The 26,948-nt window shown below is 40.8% G+C and overlaps 1 protein-coding gene across 2 annotated transcripts in view; it reads left to right on the forward strand.

Annotated features, from left to right (window-relative positions):
* GABRA3 (gamma-aminobutyric acid type A receptor subunit alpha3) overlaps positions 1-6,540 on the forward strand; it is a 239,983-nt gene extending 233,443 nt beyond the window's left edge. Inside the window, exon 10 of one of the 2 annotated variants that reach the window (XM_069463221.1) lies at positions 4,188-6,540. In XM_069463221.1, the coding sequence (XP_069319322.1) occupies positions 4,188-4,523 (336 nt within the window). In that variant the 3' untranslated portion in view covers positions 4,524-6,540. The remainder of the gene's footprint in view (positions 1-4,187) is intronic. The other variant, XM_069463222.1, reaches the window with a different exon arrangement.
* The last annotated feature ends 20,408 nt before the right edge of the window (positions 6,541-26,948 follow it).

Below are 26,948 nucleotides of genomic sequence, written 5' to 3' on the forward strand. Positions count from 1 at the left end.
ATTACATATATTTACATATATGATTTTAATAGTGGTAAAATACATGTAACATCAAACTTACCATATCAACCATTTTGAAGTGTGTAGTTATGCTCCAGAACTCTTTTCACTTGCAAAACTGGAACTCTGTACCCATTAAACAACAACTCCCCATTCCTCCCTGCCTCAGGCCCTGGCAGCCACCATTCTACTTTCTGTCTCTATGAATTTGCTACTCTAGATACCTCATAGAAGTGAAATCACCTAACATTTATATTTCATTTAGCATAATGTGCTCAAGGTCCATCCATGTTGTAGCATGAGTCAGAATTTCCTTCCTTTTTAAGGTTGAATAATATTTCATTGTGTGTATAAACCACATTTTGTTTATTGATTCTTCTCTCAATGGACACTTGAGCTGTTTTCACCATTTGGCTATTATGAATAATACTGCTATGAACACAGGTGTAAAAATATCTCTTTGAGGCCCTGCTTTCAATTTTGGGGGGCATGTACACAGAAGTGCAACCACTGGATTATATGGCAATTCTATTCATAATTTTTTGAGGAGCAATCATACCATTTTCCATAGTGGCTACACTATTTTATATTCCCAACAGAGTACAAGGAGTTTAATTTTTCCACATCCTCACCAACACTTAATATTTTCTGATTTTTTGATAGTGAACCATTCTAATGGATGTGAAATGGTGTCTCATTGTGGTTTTGATTTGCATTTCCCTAATGACTAGTAATGTTGAGCATCTTCTCATGTACTTTTTGGTTATTTGTATATCTTCTTTGGAGAGATGTCTATTCAAATCCTTTGCTCATTTTTTTAATTGAGTTATTCATTTTTGTGTTGTTGATTTTATTCATCTTTGAATTCCATGTAGCATGAACTTTATTGCTTTGCCCCACTTCTGGAAACTGGGGTTCAGGAAAGCTGGGTGCCTATAAAGGGGTCGACACAGTATATGGTTACTGGACCATGTAGCCACATACTCTGAGGTCCTGGCTGGGTTTCAGGTAAACTGAACCCTTTAATTAGAAACAATTGACAGGAGTGTCATCTCAGGAAGACTCTTAAGTTGGACATGAATTTGTCTATAAAAGTTTTTATTGCCCCATCCCAAAACCCTCATGAAATGGCTTTTTGGAAGGAAAGGTGTTCTTGTCCTGGAGTCAGACTGCTTCGGGAATTTGGAGGAGTCAATTACAGCTTTTTTGGTGTGGAAATTACCCCAGGCTGAACATAGAGATATGCTCCCTATGTAGCAGAGGTCAAGACTCAGGGTGAAAAAAACAGAAATCATATTGAGAATCTTCAATGGAGGGTATTTTTCTATTCAGTAAACATCTATCATGTGCCTAAGAGCCAGGCACTTGGCTAAGGAAGTAGGAATAGAATGACAATTCAAAGTTAAGTCAATTTACTCTGTATCTATCAAGGAGAAGTACTGGAAAACTAGCTGCAGAAATGGGGAAATAGTAACCATTCATCTCTGCCTTCTGCTCCTGTCTTCTTGACACTACAAATTTTGCTTTTATTTCCTTCTTTAATGATTTATTAAAAGTCATAGTGGCGATTAAAATGTGTCATGTTGGAAGTGGTGAGAAAAATTAAAAGGTTATCTTCCTTTATTACTTAAAAAATCTGTGATCAAATCAACTGCTGCTTCTCCTCATCTATAGAACACACAAAGTGCCTTTGATTCTAAAGAAAAAGTGTTTGTTGTTCAGAATGATTGTTTCAGAGACTTAGTCATAATCAGCTTATAAAATGACTAAATGAAATAACATATGTGAAACCTTCTAGCAAAGTCAAGGTAGTGTTTTCTTCTTTCCTTTATTCTTTTCTTTATTTCCTTTTTTTTGTTTACCCATGAAAAAAGAGATTACTAAGCAAATTAATAAGTAAGCAGGCAAACAAGTAAAACACTCTTTTATTTAATAGCAAAGGCCTTTAACAGCAGGACTCTATTCACACAATGAATTTGCTAATTATAAATGAGTCCCATGTAGTATTTAAGCCATTTACAAGGTTCTTAGAAACCTTTGAGTTCTGTCCCCCTTCCACTCATAGCAATGTGACTATAATCCTCAAAAAGAAAGAACAATATTGCTTTTAAAATGTCCTATTAGTCAGACTGGTCATTTACTTAAACAAACACTCCCTTATCCATCATACTTCTGCTCCCTGACTAAAAAGACTAAGGCCAGCATAGGCAGGCAGAGCAAGAGAGCATGGCATACAAGGCCTTTTAAGAGCTGGGCACTGCCTGTTTGGATGGCCTCAGTTCTCGCAACTCTGCCATGCACACTGTGACCCAGTCACGGTAAACTCCTTGTCATCTCTCAAAAAAACAGTGCCCTTGACCTGTGCACTGGCCTTTGCTGCATCTTCATTTGATGAGCTAGCTCCTACTCATCTTTTGTGACACAGACCACAAACCTCATTGCCTTCTCTGAGCCACCTTTTCCAAAACCCGCAGGTACTTTGTCCCTCCCTCAACTGAATTCCCATAGCACTTTGCTCATACCTGTTAGGACTCTGATCACATTATATGACAATGGAGTATTCACAAGGCTCTCTCTCACACTGGATTATGAGCTCCTGGAAGACAGGGACTGAAGCTGACTCATGTTTTAACCTTTCCACTTATCCCTAAATATCTGGCATAGTTCTTGGACCAGTAGACATTCAGTAAATATTGGGCAAAAGTTATTATTATTAGGATCAGGAAGGTAAATGGCAGTGCGGTCTAAAGGACAAAAGATAAAAAACAATGGGGCCCCTGAAGTAAAGAAGAAAAGAAAACAGAAGAGATTAGGAGAAAGGGGTCGCAAGAGAGGGTGGGAATAGAGAAAGCCAAGAAGGAAACAAGTAGGAAGTGGAGGAGTAAAGTCTGGGTGCTGGGAAGCAAAGTAATAAGAAGGAGAGACACATGAGGTGGATGAAATTAGGGCATTTCTGAAGCTCATATGTACCTACTTTTCCCTACAGCCAAAGAGAGATGGAAGGAAGAAAAGACCAGAGTGAGGAGTGAGGCAGTAAACAGTCTGTAGACTATGAACTAGGCTACTGCCTTTGCCCTGAGTCTGGGTCTGGCCTGCTACCTTGGCCGCCCCTGTTCCTCGGCCCCTCTATTCTGATTCAGAACACATCCTAAGCATTGTCTCTTCTTGTCATCTTCTGTATCAAGGAAGTTCCTGTGAGGCTCCATGTATACACAAATGTATATATGAGAGAACAAATGGGCACATGTGTATGTGCTTGCTTCCCACTGGGTGTTTGGGTTTCTTTTACTCTGAAACATAAGCCCAAAGGGCAGTGCCATAGCAAGCCTCCAGCTATTTTTGCCTTTGCTGTGTCAGAGGGGGTTATTTGCATAGCTCTGTGGAGGGGGGATGTGGCTCCTACCTGCAGCCGTGGAAGAGTGGAAAACCTTGGTATGCCCCTGAGCTTGCTGAACACAGTTACAGTGCATGAAGGGTGGGATGCTGTTGTAATGATGCATGTAAACATGCCATGGTATTTATCATATCTTTAAGATGAAATGACTTTTCAGACTCACCAAGCTCTCTTCCTCACAGGAGATGTGCTACTTGATGGTCGCAGCCTTTTGGAGTTATTTCTCTGGTAACCACAAAGTGCCTCATGCCTGTAGAAAGCAGCACAGTGTAGCCCTGGGTAAAAGTCAGGAGCCCAAATTGCAACTGTGGGCTCTGCCACTTAGTCCAAGGCCAAGTTTTCTCATCTGTCAAATGGGAGTGATCTCATCCAGCTACCTCATAGGGTTGCTGTGAGGATCAAATCACAGGACACACAAGATCCCACATGTGACCAACATTCCACAGTTTATCAGTGATTTCTACTGCTACTCTCTCATCTGATCCTCTCAACAACCCTGCAGATTATTTTGATTCTCATTTTTACAGATGAAGAAATGAGGCTCAAAAAGGAAAAGTGACTTAGCCAAAGCCTAATAGCTCAAAAGCCAGGATGATGCAAATTTTTTGTTTTCAAATTCATCTTCGGTTATCCCTAGACACAAACTTGGCTCCTTAGTGCTATTGGCTTCATGGCCCCTATTCCTTAACTTCCCTTATGGCTGCTCCCTCCCTGCAGCCTTTCAAAGTTCTCCATGTAATTAATTAAACTATTGTTTGTTATCCCCTTCTCCCCTCTTTTTCCTGGCCTCTAGAAGAAAACACCAGCAGCTCCAACAAAGAAAACCAGCACTACCTTCAACATCGTGGGGACCACCTATCCCATCAACCTGGCCAAGGACACTGAGTTCTCCACCATCTCCAAGGGCGCTACTGCTAGTGCTTCCTCAACCCCAACAATCATTGCTTCGCCCAAGGCCACCTACGTGCAGGACAGCCCGACTGAGACCAAGACCTACAACAGTGTCAGCAAGGTTGACAAAATTTCCCGCATCATCTTTCCTGTTCTCTTTGCCATATTCAATCTGGTGTATTGGGCCACCTACGTCAACCGGGAGTCAGCTATCAAGGGCATGATCCGCAAACAGTAGTTAGTGGTGGTGGCACAGCAACCAGAGCACTGTATACCCCATGAAGCATCCAAGCATCCAAACCCCGGGCTCCCCTTCATCTGTTTCAGGATTCTTCTTTTTAACCCTCTATCAAGCTGTGACTCTCAATTCATATTTATGAATCTCAATGAAAAAAAAAAAAAAAACAACCACAGAAAAATTACTTGTCCCTTTTAACATTGCTGACTATACCCCCATCAAAATCAAACACTGCCATTTATCCAGTTACTCATCTTAGTCTGCCAGTCTCCCCCAGCTGAGGGCACTGCATGTATTTTATTGTATTCTGCCCACTGCAGAAAGAACAAGAGATTCTACTCCCTATAGTGGGAGACTTGGCTGTATGAGAGGTCCAGACCGAGGAGAATTGTTGATTGGTTCAGATCAGATAATTCTGACCTACTAGGGAGCCAGGTTTGGCTATCCCATGTGGTCCTGCCTGCCACCTCCCCTTCCCACAGCAGGGCCTACTAGGCATAAGTATGATAGCAAAGGTGGGAGCCAGTTCCAACCTCTGAACATGGCCCCCAACCCCTTTTTTGGCTTGGAGGTTACTGGAGACAATTGAGGCTCACCATGTTCTACCTATGTATGACCCAAACAAACCGGACTAGCTGGGCCAGCCTGGCACCAAGATGACTGGTGCCCTGCTGTGTCCAGCTCCTCAGGAAAATAGTACCCTCCTTGATATATCTCTCCTCCAGGAAAGTCCTCTTCCCTCAATGCCTTTGACCCACCTGGGCACTACTTAGTTTGGACTCTTTACCTCCTACAAACTCTTCAGGAAAAAAGATCAAGTATTTTTTATGTAAGCTAAAATGATACAAATAGAAACAAAAAGATCTAGATCAAATGCCTATGCAAGAATTTTTTAAAGATGGGAGAGAGAAAAAAGTCACCTCCCTGACAAGGCAACTAATCAAATACTGGATCAGACAAGAGGTTTGGGGTGGATGATAGTTGAGAATTGAAGTCTGCCTCAAAAGAGAGGGCCACTGGCAGGTGAAAGTCAGCTTCCTTCCATACCGTCCACACTCCACACCCTAGCCAGGCCCAGGCACTTTGCTCCCACCCCATCAGGAACCTATGGTTTTCTGTTGATGCTGATTCTATGATGGGTGAATTGGAGATTCATATAAATATCTCTGGTCAATTTTTGAGTCAATTAGATCATTAACTTTATTTCCAGTTTTATAATATATTATTTAGAGGCCATTTGATCATATTTGTTCTTAATCTTAATGTGAGTAAGAGAGACAGGCATAAACATGAAATTTTTATAAGGTAGATAAACTGAATCCCAGAACTTTGAATAATTTGCCTAGGCTCCTTTCAAGTGTCTTTACTAAAGAGCTGTAATGCACCCCTTTCCAAAGGCCAAAATGAAGAAAGGACCGAGAAGCCAGGTCCATGCTGACCTCAGAATCAGCACAATCTCAGTGGGCCTTGTGGGTCATGAGTGCAGTTTGGCTGGCCACCAAAAAGGTTTTTAGAAAGTCACAGTGTGTCACCCAAGGAGACCACTTCTGATAGTCTTGGCTCAAGGGAATGAGACTGTTTGAGACGACAGCCCCAGCCACTTTGGATCTGAATAACTGCACTAGTCCAGAGCATCCTAGAAGCCCAAGGTAAAGCCACAGATGGCACCACAAGCAGATTCCTCCTACCCACCCCTGGACAAAGCTCCTAAGGGGTGTATCATTAGCTGCTGGTTGCCTTTTCATCCATCTTCTCCCCATTCCCCGCTTCCTTGCCATTGCTGGGATAGTGCATGCCAGTCCCATTATTCCTAAGATTGTGTCTGTAGGTAAATTCATGACTAGAAGAGTATAGTCTTGTGGATATGTGGGGATGGGGGTGGGGGGACGGGGCTGTTAATGATTGTCTTAAGGAATTTAGAATGGAAGCCTGACCTTTGCCTCTCTGTAGAAATTGTGTTTCCAAATGCTTTGGTGCAATGTTTAGCGGCTGTTTATTAAACTCTTTCTGAATTGTACTTGGGATGGAGAACTTTCTTTGGTCACTTTTTGTCTAACATGGATGGTACTATGTTCTTGACTATCTGTCACCCCCACTCCCATGCCATCTTTACTTTCCACTTCTTAACACCATTAGAATAAACTGGAAGAAAGATATCCCCAGAGCCAGAATGTATTACAATGATCCAAAATGGAATCCATGTAACAACATAGCTTTTGATTGACTCAGGGGTCTCATTACCCCATATGAAAGAGAAGAAAACAGCTTTCCTGCTTCTGCTAAATTTTTATACTCCCAGGAAACAGATATATTTTCATTGCAATTCTAAAGGCTTTCTCCTTTCCATTGATTACTCTTTCCCTTAGGCAACAGTTCCCTTAAGGCAATAGTTATTAGGCAGAGTGAGAGTGAGTGTCTCCTTGGTGAAGTCATGTGTTGCGAAATGGATGATGACCCTTATGCCTTGCAGAGTTAGGAGAAATCTGGTAAATAATCTCATGACATCTGCGTGAGGCAATCACCTGGCTCCTGAAGGATGGGAAAAATCTTCTTGGGATAGCATTTCAAAAAAAAAGGTTTTTTATGCAAAATAAAAGCAGGGACTTGGACAATCTGACCCTCCATGCATGATCCAGCCCTGTGATCATCTAATTGGCTGCAGCAATCCCATAGTCCCTGACCAGTTCAATCACACCCCCAGAACAACTGTGTGAGGTACAGCTGGCAGCCTCCTTTGTAAAATTGTCTGATACCGATATTTAAGTGTTCATGTTTCCTCAAAAACCTTCTGAAGCCACTTTACCTTTGAAAACTATTCCCCTAGTCTTGTGGGAAATCTCAAGCTCTTTCCCATCAGCACTTTTGTTGCTGAGCTCCCCTAGAGTTTGAAACTCTGCCCCAGGCTGGGATTGGTACCCCAGGACTTTGAATATTTTATGATATTTAGAGCATGAGAGAGAGCTCCCCAGCATTTCACCGAGGGTACCAGTCTAGACGCTGCTGGAAGAGTGTCTAGCATGTAGTAGGCACTCAGTAAACATTTATTGAATAAATGAATGCTAATGTAGATCAGAGCTACATGGGGATGGTTTTCTTCAGGGTGGTGTTGGAGAGTAGACTACCCAAACCATGATCGATGGAGACTAACGGAAACAAACAGATGCAACGTGCAGCTTTCTAAAACAGCACTAATAAATGTCCTCTCTTTTAAGCTACTTTATATAGCTTTTTGTTAATGAAATTGTTTGTTCCTATGGGCTTTTAAATATGGAGATTCATTTAATGATCTATTAGTACTTATTACTCATGCTAGAGTACTGAAGGCAAGAAAGGAAGGCATGATTGAGCACTAGTCCCCTCTGAAAGCCTCAAGCATAGCCCACTGGCCTATCCAGGATACATCCGTGTTGTGACATGCTTCAGAGGGTCAAGGCTGGCCTTAAGAAGGAGGACTTTTGGAACTCTGAATCCTTGCAAGAAGTCTAGCAGGAGATGGAAAGAATAGGAAGGGGAAAGTAAGAGGAAGGAAGCAATTGGGGGAAACTCTGTCAATGGGGCCGTAGAATTGGAGGCAGGGATCTCTGCTCTTCAGCTTCAACAGCTTCTAATTAGCCTAAGAACATTCATCATGTGACACTGCTGGAGTGATGCCAAAGGTGCCTGCCCATGTTGATAAGAAAGCTGCCTTCTGGGGCCTCCCACCTTTTCTATTTAAAATTGTATATATTTAAGGTGTACAACATGATGCTTTGATAAACATATACATAGTGAAATGACTACTACAGTCAAGTCTATGTATTCGAGTTTTGGGGCTTTTTTGATTGTTAGTTTTTTTCTTTTTAGATTCCACATATGAGTGAGATCATGCAGTATTTCTTTCTGTGCCCGGCTTACTTCATTTATCATAATGTCCTCCAGTTCCATGCATGTTGTATCAAATGGCAGGGACAACTTAGTTAGATCTGCTCTGCCTTCCTTCTGCTTCAGCTCCAACAATTTGATACCATGGGAAAAGCACTGAGAAGAATGGACACCTAAATTTCAACTAGGGTTCAACTCCATCACAGTTGCTGGGTGGTGTTGGGCAAGTCCTTTCCCTGAGCTGTGATTCAGTTTCCTCATTAGTTATATCAGATTCTGATCAGAGCCAAGTCAACAGAGTATCCTTTCCAGCAGCTGTCCCCAGGTGTGACCCCATCATGCCCCTCCCCCTGATTCTGCTGCTGCCCTCATGCTTGCCCATGCCAAGAGCACAAACCCCATCCTTTGGTTCCCTAGGACACAACTCAAATGGGTTGGCAACTTCATAGGAATTTGATTAAGCACCAAGTAAGGACAACGAGAAGGCTAAACCTGGAATACAGGGGTCAAACTTTCAGGTCCAGCAGTGATCTCCTCAGCCTCCCAACCCCACCCCACTCCCGTATCCTTGCCCTAAGTTCCATGTGGCAGTGTCTACTGTGATGAGACACAGGATTGTCAGTGGTCCAGCTGCAGTCTGAGTATGGGAAACGTTGGGACCTCAGTTGAGGAGATGAAGGGGGTGCTGGTGCAGGGCAGGGGGCTCCCAGGTGAGTTGAGAGCACAGAGAGAAAGCCAAACAGACCTCAGCCTTTGTTTTTTCTTCCAAAGTTTCAGCTCAGGGGAGAACAGAAATCTTCAGAAGGGAACTCCCTAGAGTTCCTATGACCAAATAGACAGACTTCCCGGAATCTACACACCACCTCTCCCTTCTCTGCTGCCACAGGAAAAAGGTGGCCTTCCTTCTGTCACAGGCCAGCCTCTCCTTTGTTCTTCATCTCTGCTCCTCTCTTCTCAAAGAATTCTAACTTTGTTATCTGCTCTCAGTGAAGCTGCTCTTGCTGAGTCACCACTGCCCTTGTTACTAAAACCTAAAGGCATTTTCCAGTTATCTTACTTGATCTGTCAGCAGCATTTGACACTGTTGACAACTACTTTATTCTTGAAACTGTCCCTTTTTGGTTTCCATGACACCACAATCTCCTGATATCCCTGCATTTTCCCTGCCATTTTTCTGTTTCTCCTTTTTTTTTTGCTATTCAACTTCTCCCATCCCTTAAAGGCTGGGGTTCCCTCCAGTGTTTTCCCTGTTTTCTTTTCACTCTCCACATTCTCCCTGAGTGAGCTCATCTGTCCTGATGGCTTCAGTTACCACATATTCCCATTATATTTTGTTGCATAACATATCACCCCAAAGCAAAACAATCACTTTTATTATACCCATAGGTCAGGAATGTGGATGGGGCACAGCAGGGATGACTTGTCTCAGCTCCACAATGTCTGGCGTCACAGATAGAAAGATTCAAACAAGTGGAGGGTGATTTAATAGACTGGAACATCTGGAGGTGAAGAATCCATGTCCCAGTTTCATGTGGCAGGAGAGTCTGTAGCAAGATACAGGTGTATTAGTTGACTAGCTCTAGTCCTGTTCAGCATGGCAAGAGTTGGGTCCTAAACTGAGAAGATGGAAGAGGTTCTGGGTGCCAGACTAGGGGCTTGGGGCTTTCATTCACATTCTGGCAGCTGGGCTGTGAAGGTTGAAGGGCATGTTCATCTGGGACTATTGACTGGAACATCTGTACATGGCCTTTCCTTGTGGCTTCTCACAGAAGGGCTTCTGGACTCTCATAGATAACATCTCCAGAGGGATCCTGGAGAACAAACGTTCTAAAAGAAGCATGTAGAAGCTGCATGACTTTCACTGTCCTAGGAAGTAATACAGCTTACCTAAGGCCAGTGCAGGGTGAAGAGGAAGGGTCACAGAGAGCCAAAGACTGTGCAGACATGTACGGAAACAGCCACATCTCCTTTACACTGACAACTGCAAAATCCACATCTCTAGCCTAATTCATTCACATCAAATTTTTTGACATGTTCAAAGCAGAACTCTTGATTCCTCCACCCCAACAATTCTTCCCTTGGTCATCTTTTGTCAATAAATAGAGCATCATTCACCCAGATACTCGGGACAAAAACCTAGGAGGTATTATTGGCACCTCTCTCCCATCCCCATATCTAGAACATCTGAAAATCTTGTAAGTTCAGCCTCCAGCTTAAATCCCATTTTGGATCCCCTTCTCCTACTTCTACTACCAGCACCCTAGTCCAAACCTCCATCATGATCTCTCACCTGGATTACTACAGAGCTACCCTTTTAAATTGTAAACCAGATCATGTCACTTGCCTATTTAATATCCTTCCATGGCATCCTGCTGCACATAGACTGAAATCAAAACTCTAGCCTTGGCCTTCAAAGTCCTGCTTGCTGCTAGTGACCTGTTGCCACAATCCCTGTCTCTCACTCACATTTTGTCAGCCATATCAATCACACATCGAGCCCTGATATGACTCAGGGTGTTTCTTTGGCCTAGCATGTTCCTTCCCTCCCTGCCTTTACCTGGCTGACTCCTGCTCATTCCCAAGTTCTCACCTGAAAAGCCACATCTCTCAGACCCTTGTCCTCCCAGACTAGATGCTTTGCCATGCTGTGTGCTTCCACTCCACTCTGTATTTCTCTCACTAGCCTCACATTCACCAAGTTTCATTGCAGTCTCCCACTAGATCTAGCACTATGAGGGAGAGCTGTACTTGTACAACACAGTGTAGGGCCAAAACCACAGTACAAACTCAGCAAACACTTATTGAATAAACTAACTTCTAATCTGGGATTTAGAGGATGATTCATAATTTGCCAGGCAAAACACAAAGGCCCGGAAGTGAGTGAGATCATAAGTGTATGGTCAAATTTATTTGTCTTGACTATCCAGGCATTCTATCCATTAGGGTGGGTGGTGCCTACAGTGACTCTGGAGCTAAAAGGTGGTGTGGAAGACACAACATCTCATTCACCTGAGAATCTGGCTACATGCCATTATTTTTCTGACTTGTGATTCCAGAAAGTTGGCTTCCATAGGTTCAGAAAGATGACAGCAGCACACGTGAGCTGCTTTGGGGAAAGCTACTTGCTGGCCCCTGGGATTGCTGTCTCCATCCCAAGCCAATTTCCTTCAGACACAGGGTCTTAGAGCTTCCCATTCTTGCAGCCTCTTTCTAGCCTTGCTGCCCAACAAACATATTCTATTCTGAAGCCCATATGCACTTTCTCAGGTCACTGAAGGGTCATAAGTGCATAAAGGACAATAACACTGCTGGGTCCCATTGCAGATTGCTCAGTTTTATCATAGCCTCAAGGTAGCCCTGAAAGCTGTGCCAGGCTGGGGGCTTAGGGCTCTGCATTACAGCGAATGAACTTTTATACCTGCAGGTGTCATTCTGGGTAAATAGCTCTCAGATCTTCATACACCTCAGTGTGGGCCCCCTTTCTGAAATATAGATCTAACCTGGAATCTAATCAGCCCCTTCCCTGCCTCTTGATGAGAGGAGACCTGGGGAAGTTTAATGAAGCCCTATTGTCAAAATAGAGAGCTAGTCAACGCCCAGTAGAAATAGTGCCAGCCAGTGAAATCCAAGATCTCATTAGTCACTATGTCCCCTCCATGCTGATGTCAAGGGCAGCTGCTATTGACCCTGAAGCTGTCTGATCTCCTCAATCCATGTCCATGCTGAGCTGGTGTCTGATGATGAGCCAACTTTTCCAGGCTTCCATGGAACTGGCAGGCCTCCTCCAGGTAAAGGTCAATGGGAGATGGTGCCCAAGGCTGGCTGGTACTCTGGTCAATGGTTGCCTCAGCCAAAGTTCTAGGCACTTTGCTTTTAGGTTGTGGTCACACTACAATCCCCTTCAAGGACCACGATGACAGATGTGGCAGGGTCTGAACCTTGGGCAGGTGGCTATTTCCTCTTATAAGTATTAATATATGACCATGTAAGAGGCTTTGATTGGGACTGGCTTCTGTCAAAACCCATGAGAAGAATAAGATACCAACATGGTCATAGGAAAAAGCTGCTGGTGGTTGGAGTAAGTGTGAATGATAAAAAGACACAGGCACTGGGAGTTAAAAATACTGAGTTTTAATCTGGGTTAGACCACTGCCCCAGCTGTGTAACTTTGGGCAAGTCATTTAACCTCTATGTAACATAAGTATAGTAAGAAAACTTTTCCAGGGATGACTGCAAAGATTAAATGAGCCACTGTACATGAAAGATTGTTGGACTCTTGAATGCCACTCATATGCAGGAGATAAATCTTCTAATCCCAACAATGTTCCTCATTTGGAATAGGCTCTCCATATCTCTAGGTCTCAAATATTCACCTGTATAATGAGGATCTTGATCTATGTGATTGTTAAGGGCCCTTTGGAGCCTGATATTCCAGGATTCTAGCCAAATTTATCAGAGCTGAAATCAATTGTGCCTGTGTACAAACAAGGCAGTCTGAAATGGTTCTTATTGTTTACATGAAGGAAATGTATCATGTGAATTTTGGGTGCAAACAGCAGCAAAGCAGGCATGGGGAGGGGAGGGAAATCCAGTGCTCATGATGTCCCAGAGTCCTGGTGCCTGACAGGGTGAATACTGACTGCTACCCTCATGTTTATCCCTTGAGCTGTAATCAGATCAAAGTGTAAGGTATTATCACAATTCTCAACACAGTTATATGCTTTCCAATATGGGTTGGTAATTTGTGGCTTTCTTTATTTTGAAATTGAAAAAATTATCTTGTTTGTTCTCTGGATACCAAATCTCTTTCTGGGGAAAAAAAATCTGCTCTTGGGGGAGAAAGGATACTGGTGGTATAATAGAGCAGATCACATGCATTAGACACCTGACATGCATTAGTTATTTCAGTTTCCTTCCTTCCATCATCCTCTTTTTCTCTCCACATTCACAGACACTAGCACAGTGCCTAGAACATAGTAGAAGGCTCAGGAAATGACTGTTGAGTGAACAAATAAATATTATGGGGACCTTTTTCCCAAAATCATAACCCAGAACAATTTGAGAGATGAAAGAGTTACAGACGAACATGGGACCAAATTAAGTAAATGAGTGGGCTGTAAGGGCTAGAGATAATAAAAAGACTAAGGGTGAGAGCCACCATTCACTGAATGCTTCCTTGGTGCCAGGCACTGTGTTAGGTGCTGACAACACCACTTTGGAGTGAATACCGTTATTATCTCCATTTTACAGATTATGAAACTGAGGCTCAGGGAGGTCATGTGATTCATTTAAGGCCCCACAGACTGGACAAAGTTAGATCCCATTTATCTAGCATTTGTAGTTAGGAAAAGCTTTGTTGCCTCTTGGGGACTACCACGACTCTGTGATTCAGGTGGTTGCACAGAGCTGGTTAGCTTAGGGGAGATGGAGGCTCTGGTGTTCCAGAGCCTGCCTGTGGGTATGTGTTTGGGTGTGTTTCTCCAGATGTTGTGGGGACTGTGGCATAGGTTAGAAGCAGTATCTATGCATTGTCTCTGGGGCATGTCCTCTGCACAGTTCTCTCTTTGTAACTGGTATAGTTGTTTGCCAGATGCTAGCCAGCCTCTGTTGTGTTTGGGGTAATAAATGGAAGAAGAGTCATTCACTCAGCAGATATTTATTGAAAGCCTCCTTGGCATGAGTGCCAATCCAGCACCAAGTGCTGGGGTTCTGCAGTGAAACCAAGCATGAGATGTACTCTAAGGAGGGCCCAATCTGATGGCAGAGAGACAGGAAAAGAGCCATGGGAGAGCTGAGTGCTAGGGTCTGGGGAAGCAGGTATGGGGGCCCTTGACCAGCCTGAGATGCTCAGGGAAGAGCTTCCTTGGAAAACTAGCATCTAACATGTGACCTGGACTGAATAGTTAGCCTGTCCTTGTCCAAAGTGGGGTGAGGATAAGGGGGAAAGGCATAGAGAGAGAGAGAGAGAGAGAGAGAGAACAAACATACACTGAGAGTGATCAAGCCAAAGGAATATTATGTACACAGATGAAAGCTACAGACACTGAGTGGTTAATTATTGCTAGGGGGGAGATAGAAAGGCGAAGAGGGCTATTAGATGAAGCTGAGAGGGAAGCAGAGTCAGGTCATTTGTAAAGGACTCTGTAAGGGCAGGGGAAGGCCTTCAGACCTTATCCTCAAAACAATCGAGAGACACTAAAGGCTGTTATCACTATGGGTGAACAAAGAACACCCTTTAAGACATAATAGGAAGGATGGAGTTACCTAGGATGGCCATGTGTGGGCAGGGAGAAGCCATACAAGTTGGGGGTTTTGATGAGTGTCAGAGCAAAAGGATAAGGGGCCAAAGCATTTAAAATACAGATCAAAGCCATAGAAGTGTCTCTGCACCTGGAGGGCAATGAAGCCTGGAAGGCAATGTCACACTGGGAGAAACTTGAGGGATTGAGGGTCTGAATATCTGAGGCTCTGCCTTATCCCTGAGTGCTTTATGTCCCTGTCCTACTTCCCCCACCCATCATGCTATGACTGCCATAGTGCTGATAACAATGTGTTATCCGTGCTGGTTACTTGGCTGTCTACCATGAGACTGTGGGCTCCTTGAGGAGAGTGACTGTCAGTATCTGTACTTCCCAGGTCCTCGCAAGTGCCAGGCACAGAACTGTCAATGTTTCTCTGCCTCTGGGAAAAATGGGGCAGAGAGATGCACAGAGACGCTAAGCCACAGTGTAATGTATAGATAATCCTGAAAGGGGGGCAGGGAGGGAGTGAGAAAGGAAGGAAAGGGCCACCCTTTTTGACCTTTTTCTCTGTTGCTGCCAGCCTTCTAAGCCTCCTCCAATTATTGCCCTTTTCATTCCCCCACCCACCTCTTTGAGGGATTGACAACTAAATGAAATTCACTTGAAAGATGTCTTCAGTGAGCAGTCGGGAAGGGGAATCCAGTAACTAAGTAAGAGGTTGTGGGATCAGGGGCAGCCGCGTTTAAGGTCCTGTCATTGGATTTGGGGGCAGGCCCTAAGCTCTGGCTTCTGGGCAGGATGCTACCTTCTTATAGAATCACGTAGAGCCTCAGATTCCTGCTTTACAGCAGACCTGAGGACTCAGAAGACATAGGCCTGGGGAGAAGTGTCTTCAGCAGGGCCTCCCTGAAGTCCTGGTACAGGAAGGACTTGAGTTTGCGAACTGTCACATTCTATCAACTAGGAAAGTAAAGCGCATCTTTCCACAACAGCAAAAGGGATTCCCATGGAAGACAGAACTGGTGCTTTACTTTCCCTGGCTCCCAGGAAAACTTGTTTTTTAAATTTTATATTTTTCCCATTTATATAAACGTATGGAGTACAAAGTGCAATTTCGTTACATGCATAGATTTTGTAATGGACAAGTCAGGGCTTTCAGGGTATCCATAGCCCAAATAACATACATAAGTATTTTTTCATCAACCACCCTTCACCCTTCCAAGTGTCTATTGTCTATCATTCCACTATCTACATCCATGTGTACATATTTTTAGCACCAATTTATGAGTGAGAACGTGAGATAATGACTGCTTCATTTTATGACATCTACTCAATTTATTACAATTATTCACATATGAACAACAGTTTTTGTATAGTACAACTTTCCTCTGATGTAAACATATAAACACAATTTTTTTCACAGAACAAATTTTTAATTGTCTTTATAGAGTGTATAAATCAGCAAATCAGACCAAGGCTACTGCATTAATGATTCTTTGTTTTTTATCAGCCAGAGAATAAAGACAGCAAGAAAACAGGCACTCAATTTCCCCATCCATTCACTGTCATGCCCCTGCTCCTGGCCTTTGTGGATCTCATGCTTCAGGCTAGCAGAAGTTTCACTTTTTTTTCCTGGGGGTTCAAATTAGGAAGAATGTACTCAAAAGAACAAGGGGTAAAGGATGCAATTTGAAACCAAGAAAAAATAATGGTGCAGCCTTGTCCAGGAGCTATGTGGAAACATCTTCATCTTGTAGCAATGCCTCGGTAACTGGTATGTGAGGAATTTGGTGTTCCCTCCCAGGCTGCCCCCTGAAGCCATGTTTCAAGCAGATTTCATTTAGTTGCCAATCATCCAAGACGATGGGAGAAAAGAAAATGGAGGATGAGGCTTGAGGGACTGGCAGCAGTGAAGAGAAAGATCAAGGAGAATGACCCTTTCTTCCCTCTCCCCTTTCAAGGCTGTCCAGATATATCCCTTTTCTTACATTTGAAAAGTTCGAAGTGTAAGATAAAACTTGAGCTGAATTTTTCAAACAGTGCTTCCTTGTCCCCTGTGCCCCTCCATCCCCACTCCGTGAAATTAGCAGGGGGAACTAGTATTCTCTGTATAGGAAACAACATGTGCAATGGTTCAGAGGCTCAAGAGGGAAAGTAGATGTTAAGGAACTGTTAGGAGTCAAGTGTAGCTCAGAAGGAAAGTACTGGCACAAGGACAGAGAACATAGTGTAGGCACACATGATGGCGATGTGAGTACAGAGCTATATAGGCCAGGGTCAGGAGTTTGGACTTTATCTAAAGATCACTGGGTACCCACTGAGGGACCTTAACTAGGAGAATGGTATGGTCAGGCTAGATTTAGAAAGATCTCTTTGACTGCTGCTGGTAGGATCAGAAAGGTGAGGAGTTAGACTGGTAGCAGGGAGGCCAGGTAGAAGGCTATTAAAGTTGTTCAGGCAATAGACAGTGTTTCAGACAAAGATAGTGAAAAACACCTCTCAATGATAGTGAAGTCCAGCCTCTCTAACACCCCAGCCAAAGACAAATAGGAAAACACTTTAAAAAACAGAATGGATAGGATTTGGTCTGTCACTACATGTGTGTGTGTGGAACAGGATTATAGCTTGATAATTGGGTTTCTAGCTTAGATGTCTAAATGGTTGGCTGTGCTATTTGTTAATTATGGCTTGGTGTTGAGAATGTGCAATCTCATAGGTTTAGTTTAGAGAAATACAAGTAGAGATGTTCAGGAGGATGTTGGGCATTATGGATCTGAGATTAGGAGAAAGACCTGAACCAGAAATAGGTATTTCAAAGTCATCCATATAGATATTATAATTGAATTTAGCAACAAAGAAATCTTTGGTAATCCTAGAGAGATCACTTTTAATGAAATTGCAGATAATTTTTAAATGGAGTGGAGGGAAGTACACAGGATACTTCTGATGAATTCTATTTTATTTGAAAATATGGAGATGAAAGTATACGCTGAGAATGAATGAAAAGTGGCTTGAGAAGAATAGAGAAGATTTTAGATAGTCAAAGTAAAGACCAGACATCAAAGATCCAGTTTAATTTGGAGACTATGGATTTTCAAAGTCAATCTGCCTACTGGCAAGATTTTCTCTAGCAGCCAGTGTTCATCAGACTACATAAATGAGGTCAGTGGAAGAATGGCTGGTGGGTAAATTGGACATGAGGACAATAGGGAAAAGGAGTTGGGAGTATTGGCAAGAGACTAGGAAGTAGAAAGGATTGAAGTTTTTTTTTAAAGAGTTGGAAAACAGGTATTTTAGGGATAGATTGGTGTCTGTAACAATAGCAGTTATGGTTAGAGAATTGAATGCTTGATTGTAAGATATCAAAGTAGATTGATTTAAAATATAGCCAATGGAGTGGACATCTCAAGCCTAGTGGAGGAGAAAGCCATTGATGGTGGTGAGATCAAGGAAGTTGGATAGGGGTTCCACATGGATAATGCAGATACCCAGAAGGATGGCAGAGTTTGTGAGTAGAGAGGATGGTAGTGAGCCTGGAGTCACGATTTTCAGTGAAGATGAAATTAAAGGCATCAGTGTTGAGATGAGAAAAATATAACAAAATAATTCAAACCATTATTGCATCCTCAGTCCTCAGCCCTGGGCCTGACACAGAGTAAGACAATGAGTGGATGAATGAATGAGCTAATAATGAATCTAAGGGATTCCATGATTCCACCTAGAAAAAATGTGGAACCCAGTGAAAGCGATTCTTATTGCAGAACCTTGTTTAGGCTCAATGGGGTGAAGATAAGGGCTTTCAGAATTTCTCAAGACATCCTAAAAGAAGGAGGTGGATTCCCTAGCAAACTACAGCTAATGGGCCAAATTGGGCACACCACCTACTTTTGTAAAATTTTATTGGCATACAGATGTGTTCATTCATTTACATACTACCCATAGCTGCTTTTGTACTATAAAAATTGAGTAGTTTTGGCAGGAACACAAAGCCAGAAATATTTGATCCTTTACAGAAAAAGTTTTCCAACCATTGGTCTATATCTTTACCTGAGTCATCGTGCATTGTGTATGTATACATACATATATATGAAAGGATCTACTGAGCTATACACTTGCAATTTTTGCACTATACTGTGTGTAAATTATACCCCAAGAAAGAAGTAAATAAAAAGAAATAAATTCAAGTCTTTGAGTGCCACTTCCAGAAATATTCATTTAATTGGTCTATGATATGGTCTGCACATCAGGTTTTTTTATTTTTATTTATTTATTTATTTATTTTATTCCAAGAATATTTAATGTGCTTCATGTCTTTGGGAATGTTTGGAACATGATTTTAATATTATAAGTTTTATAAACTTTTAAGAGACACAAAATAATTGCATTGAATGTGCAATGGCATAAATGTAAATTAATATCCCCAATTTGTAAGTTACATGATATAAGATTTCTTAACACCTGGCACTGGCTAAATTTTTCAAAGAAATCAATCTACTCACTGCAGCTATAGTATGGTACTGAAGACATATTATTTAGCAAGGGCATGCCTTTTCATTTATAGCCAGGTTTTTTAAAGCTCCCAAAGTAATTATAAGAAGCAAACACAGTTGTGAACCACAGAGATGGATCCTCATTTATATCTGTGAACAAACAAGGATCACCAAATATTTAAGGAAAACAAACAGCATGAATGCAAGACACCTAATGCACAAAAATAAAAACCAACCACTGAGGAAATTGTTAGTACGGAAAACAAAAAGAACTTTAAAAATAGGTGTCATTATTATCCTCTAAAAATGGAAGAGGGTAGCATATCTACTAAACAAGAGCATCAACCTTCAAAAATAATTAATCAGAAGAATCAGTTATTTTGAACTAACAATCATTATTATAAAAATCTCAGTAGAATGATTAAATAGCAGAAATATATTATCTGTAGCACAAATTGGTGACTTGGGAGATCAATTGAAGGCATTCTTCCCAGATGTGGTGCCAAAAAAAAAGGTTAGGAAGATTATGGCATGAAAATTAGGAGACTTGGAAGACAGATCTAAAACAGAAAATGCCTATTTAATGGAAGTCCCAGACAGAGGGACCAAAGAGAATGGAGAGAATGAAATAATCAAATAAAGAACTAAAGTTTCCCTGAGTTAGATGTAAACTAAAGATAAAATCTTAATCCCTGCAACTGACCGAACAAACCCTCTCTTGGTCAAGGGAACCCCAGAGAAACCCGAAAAACTGAGTTCCCAGCCACGATGGGAAGGGAGGTCAGACACAATTCATTATACTCCTCCCTTTTGGAGTTTAGACACAACAACTGACCAGCATTAATATTAAAATAGAGATCATAAAACTGACCTAACAAATTCTTTGTGGCAATAAGACACCAAATTATAAACAAGACCTAAGGTCATGCAAGGCAAGGGTTAAGTCACACCTTACAATCCATAAAATCTAGTTTAAAAGCCTTTATTTTTTGCAGGCATTGTATCACATGACAGATAATGGACTCCCTAAACTTAAGTATTCCATTTTATTGACTTCAAATTTTTAGACAAAGTTTAAAACTCTCAACCAATTGCCAACTAAAGAATCCCTAGCCCCCCATGACTTGTAAGCTCCTGCTTCAAGATGTCCTGCCTTTTGGGGCTGAACTGATGTATACTTACCATGTATTGATTTATGATTTTACTTGTAATTCCAGTCTCCTTGAAATATATAAAACCAAACTGTAAACTGACTGCCTTGGGTGCACCTTCTCAGGACTTCTTGAAATTGTCTCTCTGGACTGTGGTCACTCATATTTGGCTAGGGTAAACCTCTTTATAATATTTTACAGAGTTTGATTTTTTCCATTAATATAGAGAAAGGCTTGAGTTTTAAGATAAAAAAGGATCCACCAAAATAAGTAGTGTTAATCAGAGGAAAATGTGAAAAGTTTAGTTAATAAAACTAGACTGTGTTAAATTGGTAGATTCAAGGGTGATCTAGAGAGAAAGAAGTTAATAAGCAGACTACAATATATTCTCATTCCTGTGACCAAGACAAGCCAAGAACACAATTGGAGTTCAACTAGTGTCCAAGCAAGACTTAGCTATACATGTATCACTATCAGGTGCCCTAATTTTAGGCTCTTTCCTTATGTTACTTGTATTGCAATGAGAAAAGCCATGTGTCAGTAAAATAACCAGCAATTTGAGTAGGAAAATGACATGATCTATCTAGCTTCCTCTTAGAGGAAGATGGCAAGACATTTGGAGAGGACTGTGTAGTGGAGAGAGGATAAGATCACATAGCATTCAGTATGATATTAATAAATAGGAATACTAAAAACTTAACAGCCTGCCAACTTTGAATCTCTCATACTTGAGCTAAATTAAAAGAATTTACTGGTCTTGTGTGGACTTGTAGAGAAAATAGTTTATTTCTGCAATATGAAGGCTTGCTTAGCAAATCCTACTGAATCCTGGGACCTGGGATAAAAGGGCAATCCATAGAATATAATTAACAACTGAGTAAATAGTGAGAGAACTCCAGAGAGATTTAACATCAGAGGTATGTGTTACACTTTAGGGCCATGAAGACATTCCTGGATTGTAAAGGTGGAGACAATGGTTTTGGTTTGATCTTTCCCCATAGAGCAATTTATTTACAGTTCAAAAAAATAGTGGGAACACCAGCTCCTTCCCAAGGAGCAAGGGTTTGTTTCCTTTCTTTCAGTAGGAAAAGCATCTCTCCTTTCTATTGCAATGCCCAGATTCACTTTTGCATTCCTTGCCTGCAACACAAATTCTGCATGTGTAGAGTAACATTCAGCTCTCCTCTTGTCATCCCAGGTATAAGAAATTGGAGCACAGGGGAACCACACAGTTGTTATTTGCTTAAAAGTAAATAATAATTAATCTCTGCTCTAGAAATCTTGTATATGCATTCAGTATGATATTAATAAATAGGAATACTAAAAACTTAACCATCTGCAAACTCTGAACCTTCTTCACTTCTCACAAACATGGTTATAATGTGTGTAAGTAAATCAGATGTCTGTGCATCTATATTATGTCATATTTTCTACCAGTTGTTTTACGACACAGGGGGAAACCCCAGAGCTGGAAGATAGAAGACAATCATTCTCCTGGTGGCTTTTGTGGTTTGCCCTGAGTAAATAATAATTGTGGCACCTTGCTACCTTGGTTGGTTCCTTACTACCACTAGGGAAAACCATGCTTAGTCAAAGAATTAGAATAAAACAGCTGAAATGGGGGTCTAGTATTGAAAAGAAGACAAGAGACCAAACTGCATCCATCAGTCAGGCTAGGCTTGGTTAAGCTGTGAGAATAAACTAACTGAAATCACAGAACTTAAGCCAACAAAGGACTATTTCCTCTCACACTATGTGTCCATTGCAGGTCAACACAGGGACTCTGCTCATTGTAATCACTCAGCAACTCATGCTGATGAAAACTTCATCACAACACCTGCTTCCACATCACACAGCAGGGTAAAAGAATGTGGGAAATTGCACACTGGCTCTTAAAACTTACATCTTTAGATGAAATATATAATTTTGGCTCACAATTCTTGGGTAAAAAAAATCACATGGCCACACTTAATTCCAAGGGGTGCGGAAGAGCAATCATGCCATGTGGTTGAGAAGAGAACTGGAATATTTGTTAGATAGCACTAATTACCACCCCAGTCTTCCTTTCTTATCGCTGAATATTTTGTTTGCTCTCCTTTCTTCATGCGGAACACATTTATCTCTCCCCATGAGAGGAATCAAAAAGTTCCATTGCATCACTCCTTTACTCTCAAAATATAGGATCTCTGAATAGTGTTTGGAAATTTCTTTATCTGTTCTGGAGGTGTCCCCTCTTAGTCAAGAGGATTATGAACTAAAAATAAAAGTTGTTTGCCCCTCATATGCAATATACAATGGTGGAATAGGAAAGGATAACCACAATAAACAATCCCCTCCAGAGAGAAGAATGGGAATCAAATCACAGTCATTGGTTAATAGCAATTCTGAAATCCCACTAGGCAGACCAGAAACGGTCCCTTACTTAGGGGTAGGAATGTTCCTTGATTAAACTCTGATTCTGGTTTGCAGAAAGGGATCTTCAGTCAATTTTTCTCTATGGACCTTGTCTCTGCCCACAAAGAGTTTCTTTTTTTTTTTTTCCTGTCATCTTCCTTGACCACAACTTGATTGAGCATTGGGAAATATATATTATACTTCTTGGGGGCTGAAAAACACAATCTGCTTCCTATTTATAGTAGATTTGAAGCCCAAGAGTCATTTTAGGGCTCAAACAGTCACAGTTAATTTAGTCCAGGCTTCTTCTCTATTTAGTTTGACTCAGCTCCTAATGCCAATAACCATACCCACAATTCATTTCTAAAAACACTTTGCATATTTACTATATTTATTCGCTTTCTCATACTCATGTCTCTCACAACTTAACTGTGATTATCGGGTTTTTATGGGAGAGCTACACCTTAAATTTATTTTTCCTATTTTGTCCAATGAAAAAAGATTTACTTGCAGCAATAGCCCAAATTTGGTCTTTCCTTTGAGACAACACAGCCAATTCAGAGATTTTTACAATGATCAAATGACCATGCCCTTCATTTAATCCTTTCTATGAGAGTTTTAATAAACTTTTGTCACCAAAAATCTTCTCTGTTTTGTCTTTTGCTCACTAGGGCTGAGAAGCAATTAATTACCTTTTCCAACCCTGCAAGTCTTCACATTTCTAGACTCTGTATTCACTTTCATCTTTGCTTGTAAACTAGTAAATCCTTTTCTGACCTCAGCTTTTGTAATACCTTGTTAAATGTGGTCAACAGTAGCTAACACACAGTGCCAACATTCTCTATTCCAATCTCTTCCCCTAGAGCTACACATTCATTAGGTAGATTATCTGGCTTAGAAATTAATGCAGGCAACAGTTTAAGCAGATATTTAAACACTATAAAACATGGAACACCGTTCTTCCACCCTCTGGTAACAGTTTACTTGGTACCCATCATCTGGTACCTCAGCCAATGGTATATATGTGTTGTTATTATTATTAATATTATTATTTTGTTGTGATACCTTTAAGTATCAATTCCTGTTTCAGTCTGGATAGGTTAGATTATACTGTAATATTAAACAACCAAAAATATCAGTGGCTTGAAACAACAAAATATTTTTATATTACTTGTTCAATGTTAGGCAGCAAGAGGGCTCTGCTTATTATAATTACACAGGGGCCAGGTTTCAGAGGTTTAGATGATTAATGTGGTCTTCCATAATCACTATTACAGAAGGAAGAGAACGTGGAAAACTTTTCATGGAAATGATGTCACCTCTTATCAAATCTTATCAGCAAATACATGTCACATGGCCACATGTAACTTCAATTAGGTGGAAGTACAGTCTATTATGTGCCCAGGAGGAGAACCAGAAACATTTGGACAGCAGCAATAATAACTTAACAGGAGAAATCTGGACATATTTTAGATCATTTTTCAAACTCCATGGATAAAGGGAAAATACAATTTTCTACAAAGAAAGAAGTTACCTAAGAAAATGTGAATCTCACTGGTATCAGATTTCTCAAGTGCAAGGCAAGTTGTTAGGAACAGTGGCGTAACATCTATAAACTGCTAAAGAAAAAAAGAGTTTTAAACTAGTGTTCCCTAACCAAAAAAACTATCAATCAAGTATGAAGGCATAATAAAGGCCTTCTCAGGGATACAAGGACTCAGGAAATTGACAATCTGTGCAGTATCACTGAAAGAATCATTTTGAGACATATTCTGGCAAAAGAAAAACATAATCCAACCAAAAAGAAAAGGTAAGAAATAGTGGAGAGCAAAAAATAAAACTTGTAGCTTACAATAAATAGTTGATAATAAGGCTATAAAATTTAATATAATTTAATGCAATGGTTTATAAAATAGAAATGACATTATTTAAAATATGATTTGAAATAAAAATTCAGTTGATATAAATGAAACCCAAAAATATGTGGGAGGAACATAAAATAAACAAAACCTTACTAGAAGACTTGTTTTAGAGAAAAGCTAAAATTTGATTAATATTCTTTGTTGATGGGAGAATATAAGTTTAAATATTTTTGAAATCAGTTTTAAGACAACATCTTTCAGAATGGAAATAAATAGTAGAACTTCCAAAACAATAGATTAATGTAGAGGGGAAAAATACAATGCTATCTATATAGCAAACATGAGGAAAGAAGAAAATCATCTTAGTTTGTTTATGCTGCTATAACAGAATACCACAGACCTGGTCATTTGTAAAGAACAGAAATTTATTTCTTACAATTCTAGAGGCTGGGAAGTCTAAGGTCAAGATGCTGGCAGGTTGTGTGTCTGAGGAGGGCATTCTTCCTGCACCCTGACACAGTGGAAGGTATAGAGGTCAAAGAAAAGGAAATGAACACTGTTTTCTCACATGATGGAAGAGTAGAAGATAGTGCATTCACTCTCTCAAGCCTTTTTATAAGGGCCCTAATCCCATCCATGAGAGCTCCATCCTCATGACTTAGTCACCTCTTTAAGGACCTACCCACCTTTTAATATTATCACATTGGTGATTAAGTTTCAACATATGAATTTTAGAGGACACATTTAAACCATAGCAAAAATGGAGAAAGAAATTACATGGAAACTAAGATAAATATAAAAATTAAAGCTAAGTAACAAAAATTATACCAAGGGAGTTCTACTCCTTGCATTGGCAACATGAACACTGCATGGATGTATGCCCCAATGAAACTGATAACAATTATTTTTAAAACAACTATTAATATCTAAAACCTCTGGAAATGGTCCTAAGGGCATACAGAAAATGAAGAAAAATGTATTCAGGAAAACATTCTGACATTTGATAGCAACATTGAGAGTCTGTGGCATTTAAATCATGATGTCCCCCCATCACAATGTGAAGGAAGCTCCTTACAGATGGATGTAGCCAAGAACATAGGGTTCCCTCTCTCCTAGGTCCCAGTTTAAGACCATGGCATCTTCCCAGGAAGAGCTGTACATTGTTAAACAGGTAAACTGAAGCATGAAAAATTTTTAAAGAGTTTATTTCAGCAAACAACAGCAGTAACAGTTCAGGAGCTCCACTGAGGGAATGTGATGGGAAGGCTTTTATAGGATGGACACAGAAGTAAAGCAAAGAAAATATTTGATTGGTTACCATTTTACAATTGCCTTATTTGGTTTCTCCCATTGGAAAGTCCCTAGTTATATAATTATAAGTTTTTTGGGGTACTTCTGATTGTTTGGGCTTAAGTTTTGTTTTTCCTTAATAAAGATATTTACAAGAAATAGCTCAAGTTAAGTTTTGCGTATGTTTGCAAATCAAGCAAAGTTTAGGTCACTTATGAGACCTAACTGCTTTTCTCTGCTGAGGGATTCTTCAGGCCTGGTCTCCTGAACTCTCCAAGTTCCAGGTGAGTGCAATTGAGAAGTCAGATTTCCCTCGTGGGACAGAAACTCTGTCTTGGGCACAGTGCACTGACAATACTGGGACTTGATTTGCCTCACACTGGCTCATAAGTTCCCCTGCCAAGAGAGGCTACTGACAACCCTCCATACACACACCCCAATCACACAGCTCCTAAAGCAGGGATGTTATTTAAAAAGAAGTATTCCACTGGCTCTGCCTCCAGCTTCAGAACCAGGGCTGAGATTTTAACCAGGGGGAGAGGCAACATGCAAGAACAGAGATCTCTGAAGCTCTTCCTAAAGGAACTGACTTCACTTAATAGAGGATGAGAATTTTGAAGCCTAAAAGCATTTTCAAAAACAATAGATATTTTAATAAAGAGATGATACTGGTAGATTCATTAGAGATATAAACCAGACCACAGGCCAGCTAGTTTGTCAGAAATAACCAGAGATAGAGATACATAAGAGCCCTTCTGAGTCAGAACAAACCTCAAACATCGAACTCAAAAACTATCTCTGCCAAAGAGCCCAAATTTAATTAGATCAATCTATGGAGCAATTTTAATCTCAGTGTATTGTTGAAAACAATTGAGCAATTGGCCAGAAATTACTGGAGCTTAAAAGCTGGGTGTGGATAGGGAAAGAGACAAAGAATCCCACAATAAAACCACTGTCACCGCAAGGTGACTGCTGACACTGTTAAAGACTGTGCCCTCTGAAGAGCGACATCAGACCTTTCACACTGTGGAAGAAATAGACATCACTAAAATAACCTAGTCAGTCACTAAATAAGTAAACAAGCTAATAAAAATAAGAGGCTTTGGAATGAGTGGCAGTACCAAGAATTGCTGCA

The sequence above is a fragment of the Eulemur rufifrons genome, chromosome 30, assembly GCF_041146395.1.
Source record: "Eulemur rufifrons isolate Redbay chromosome 30, OSU_ERuf_1, whole genome shotgun sequence".
Lineage (NCBI taxonomy): Eukaryota > Metazoa > Chordata > Mammalia > Primates > Lemuridae > Eulemur > Eulemur rufifrons.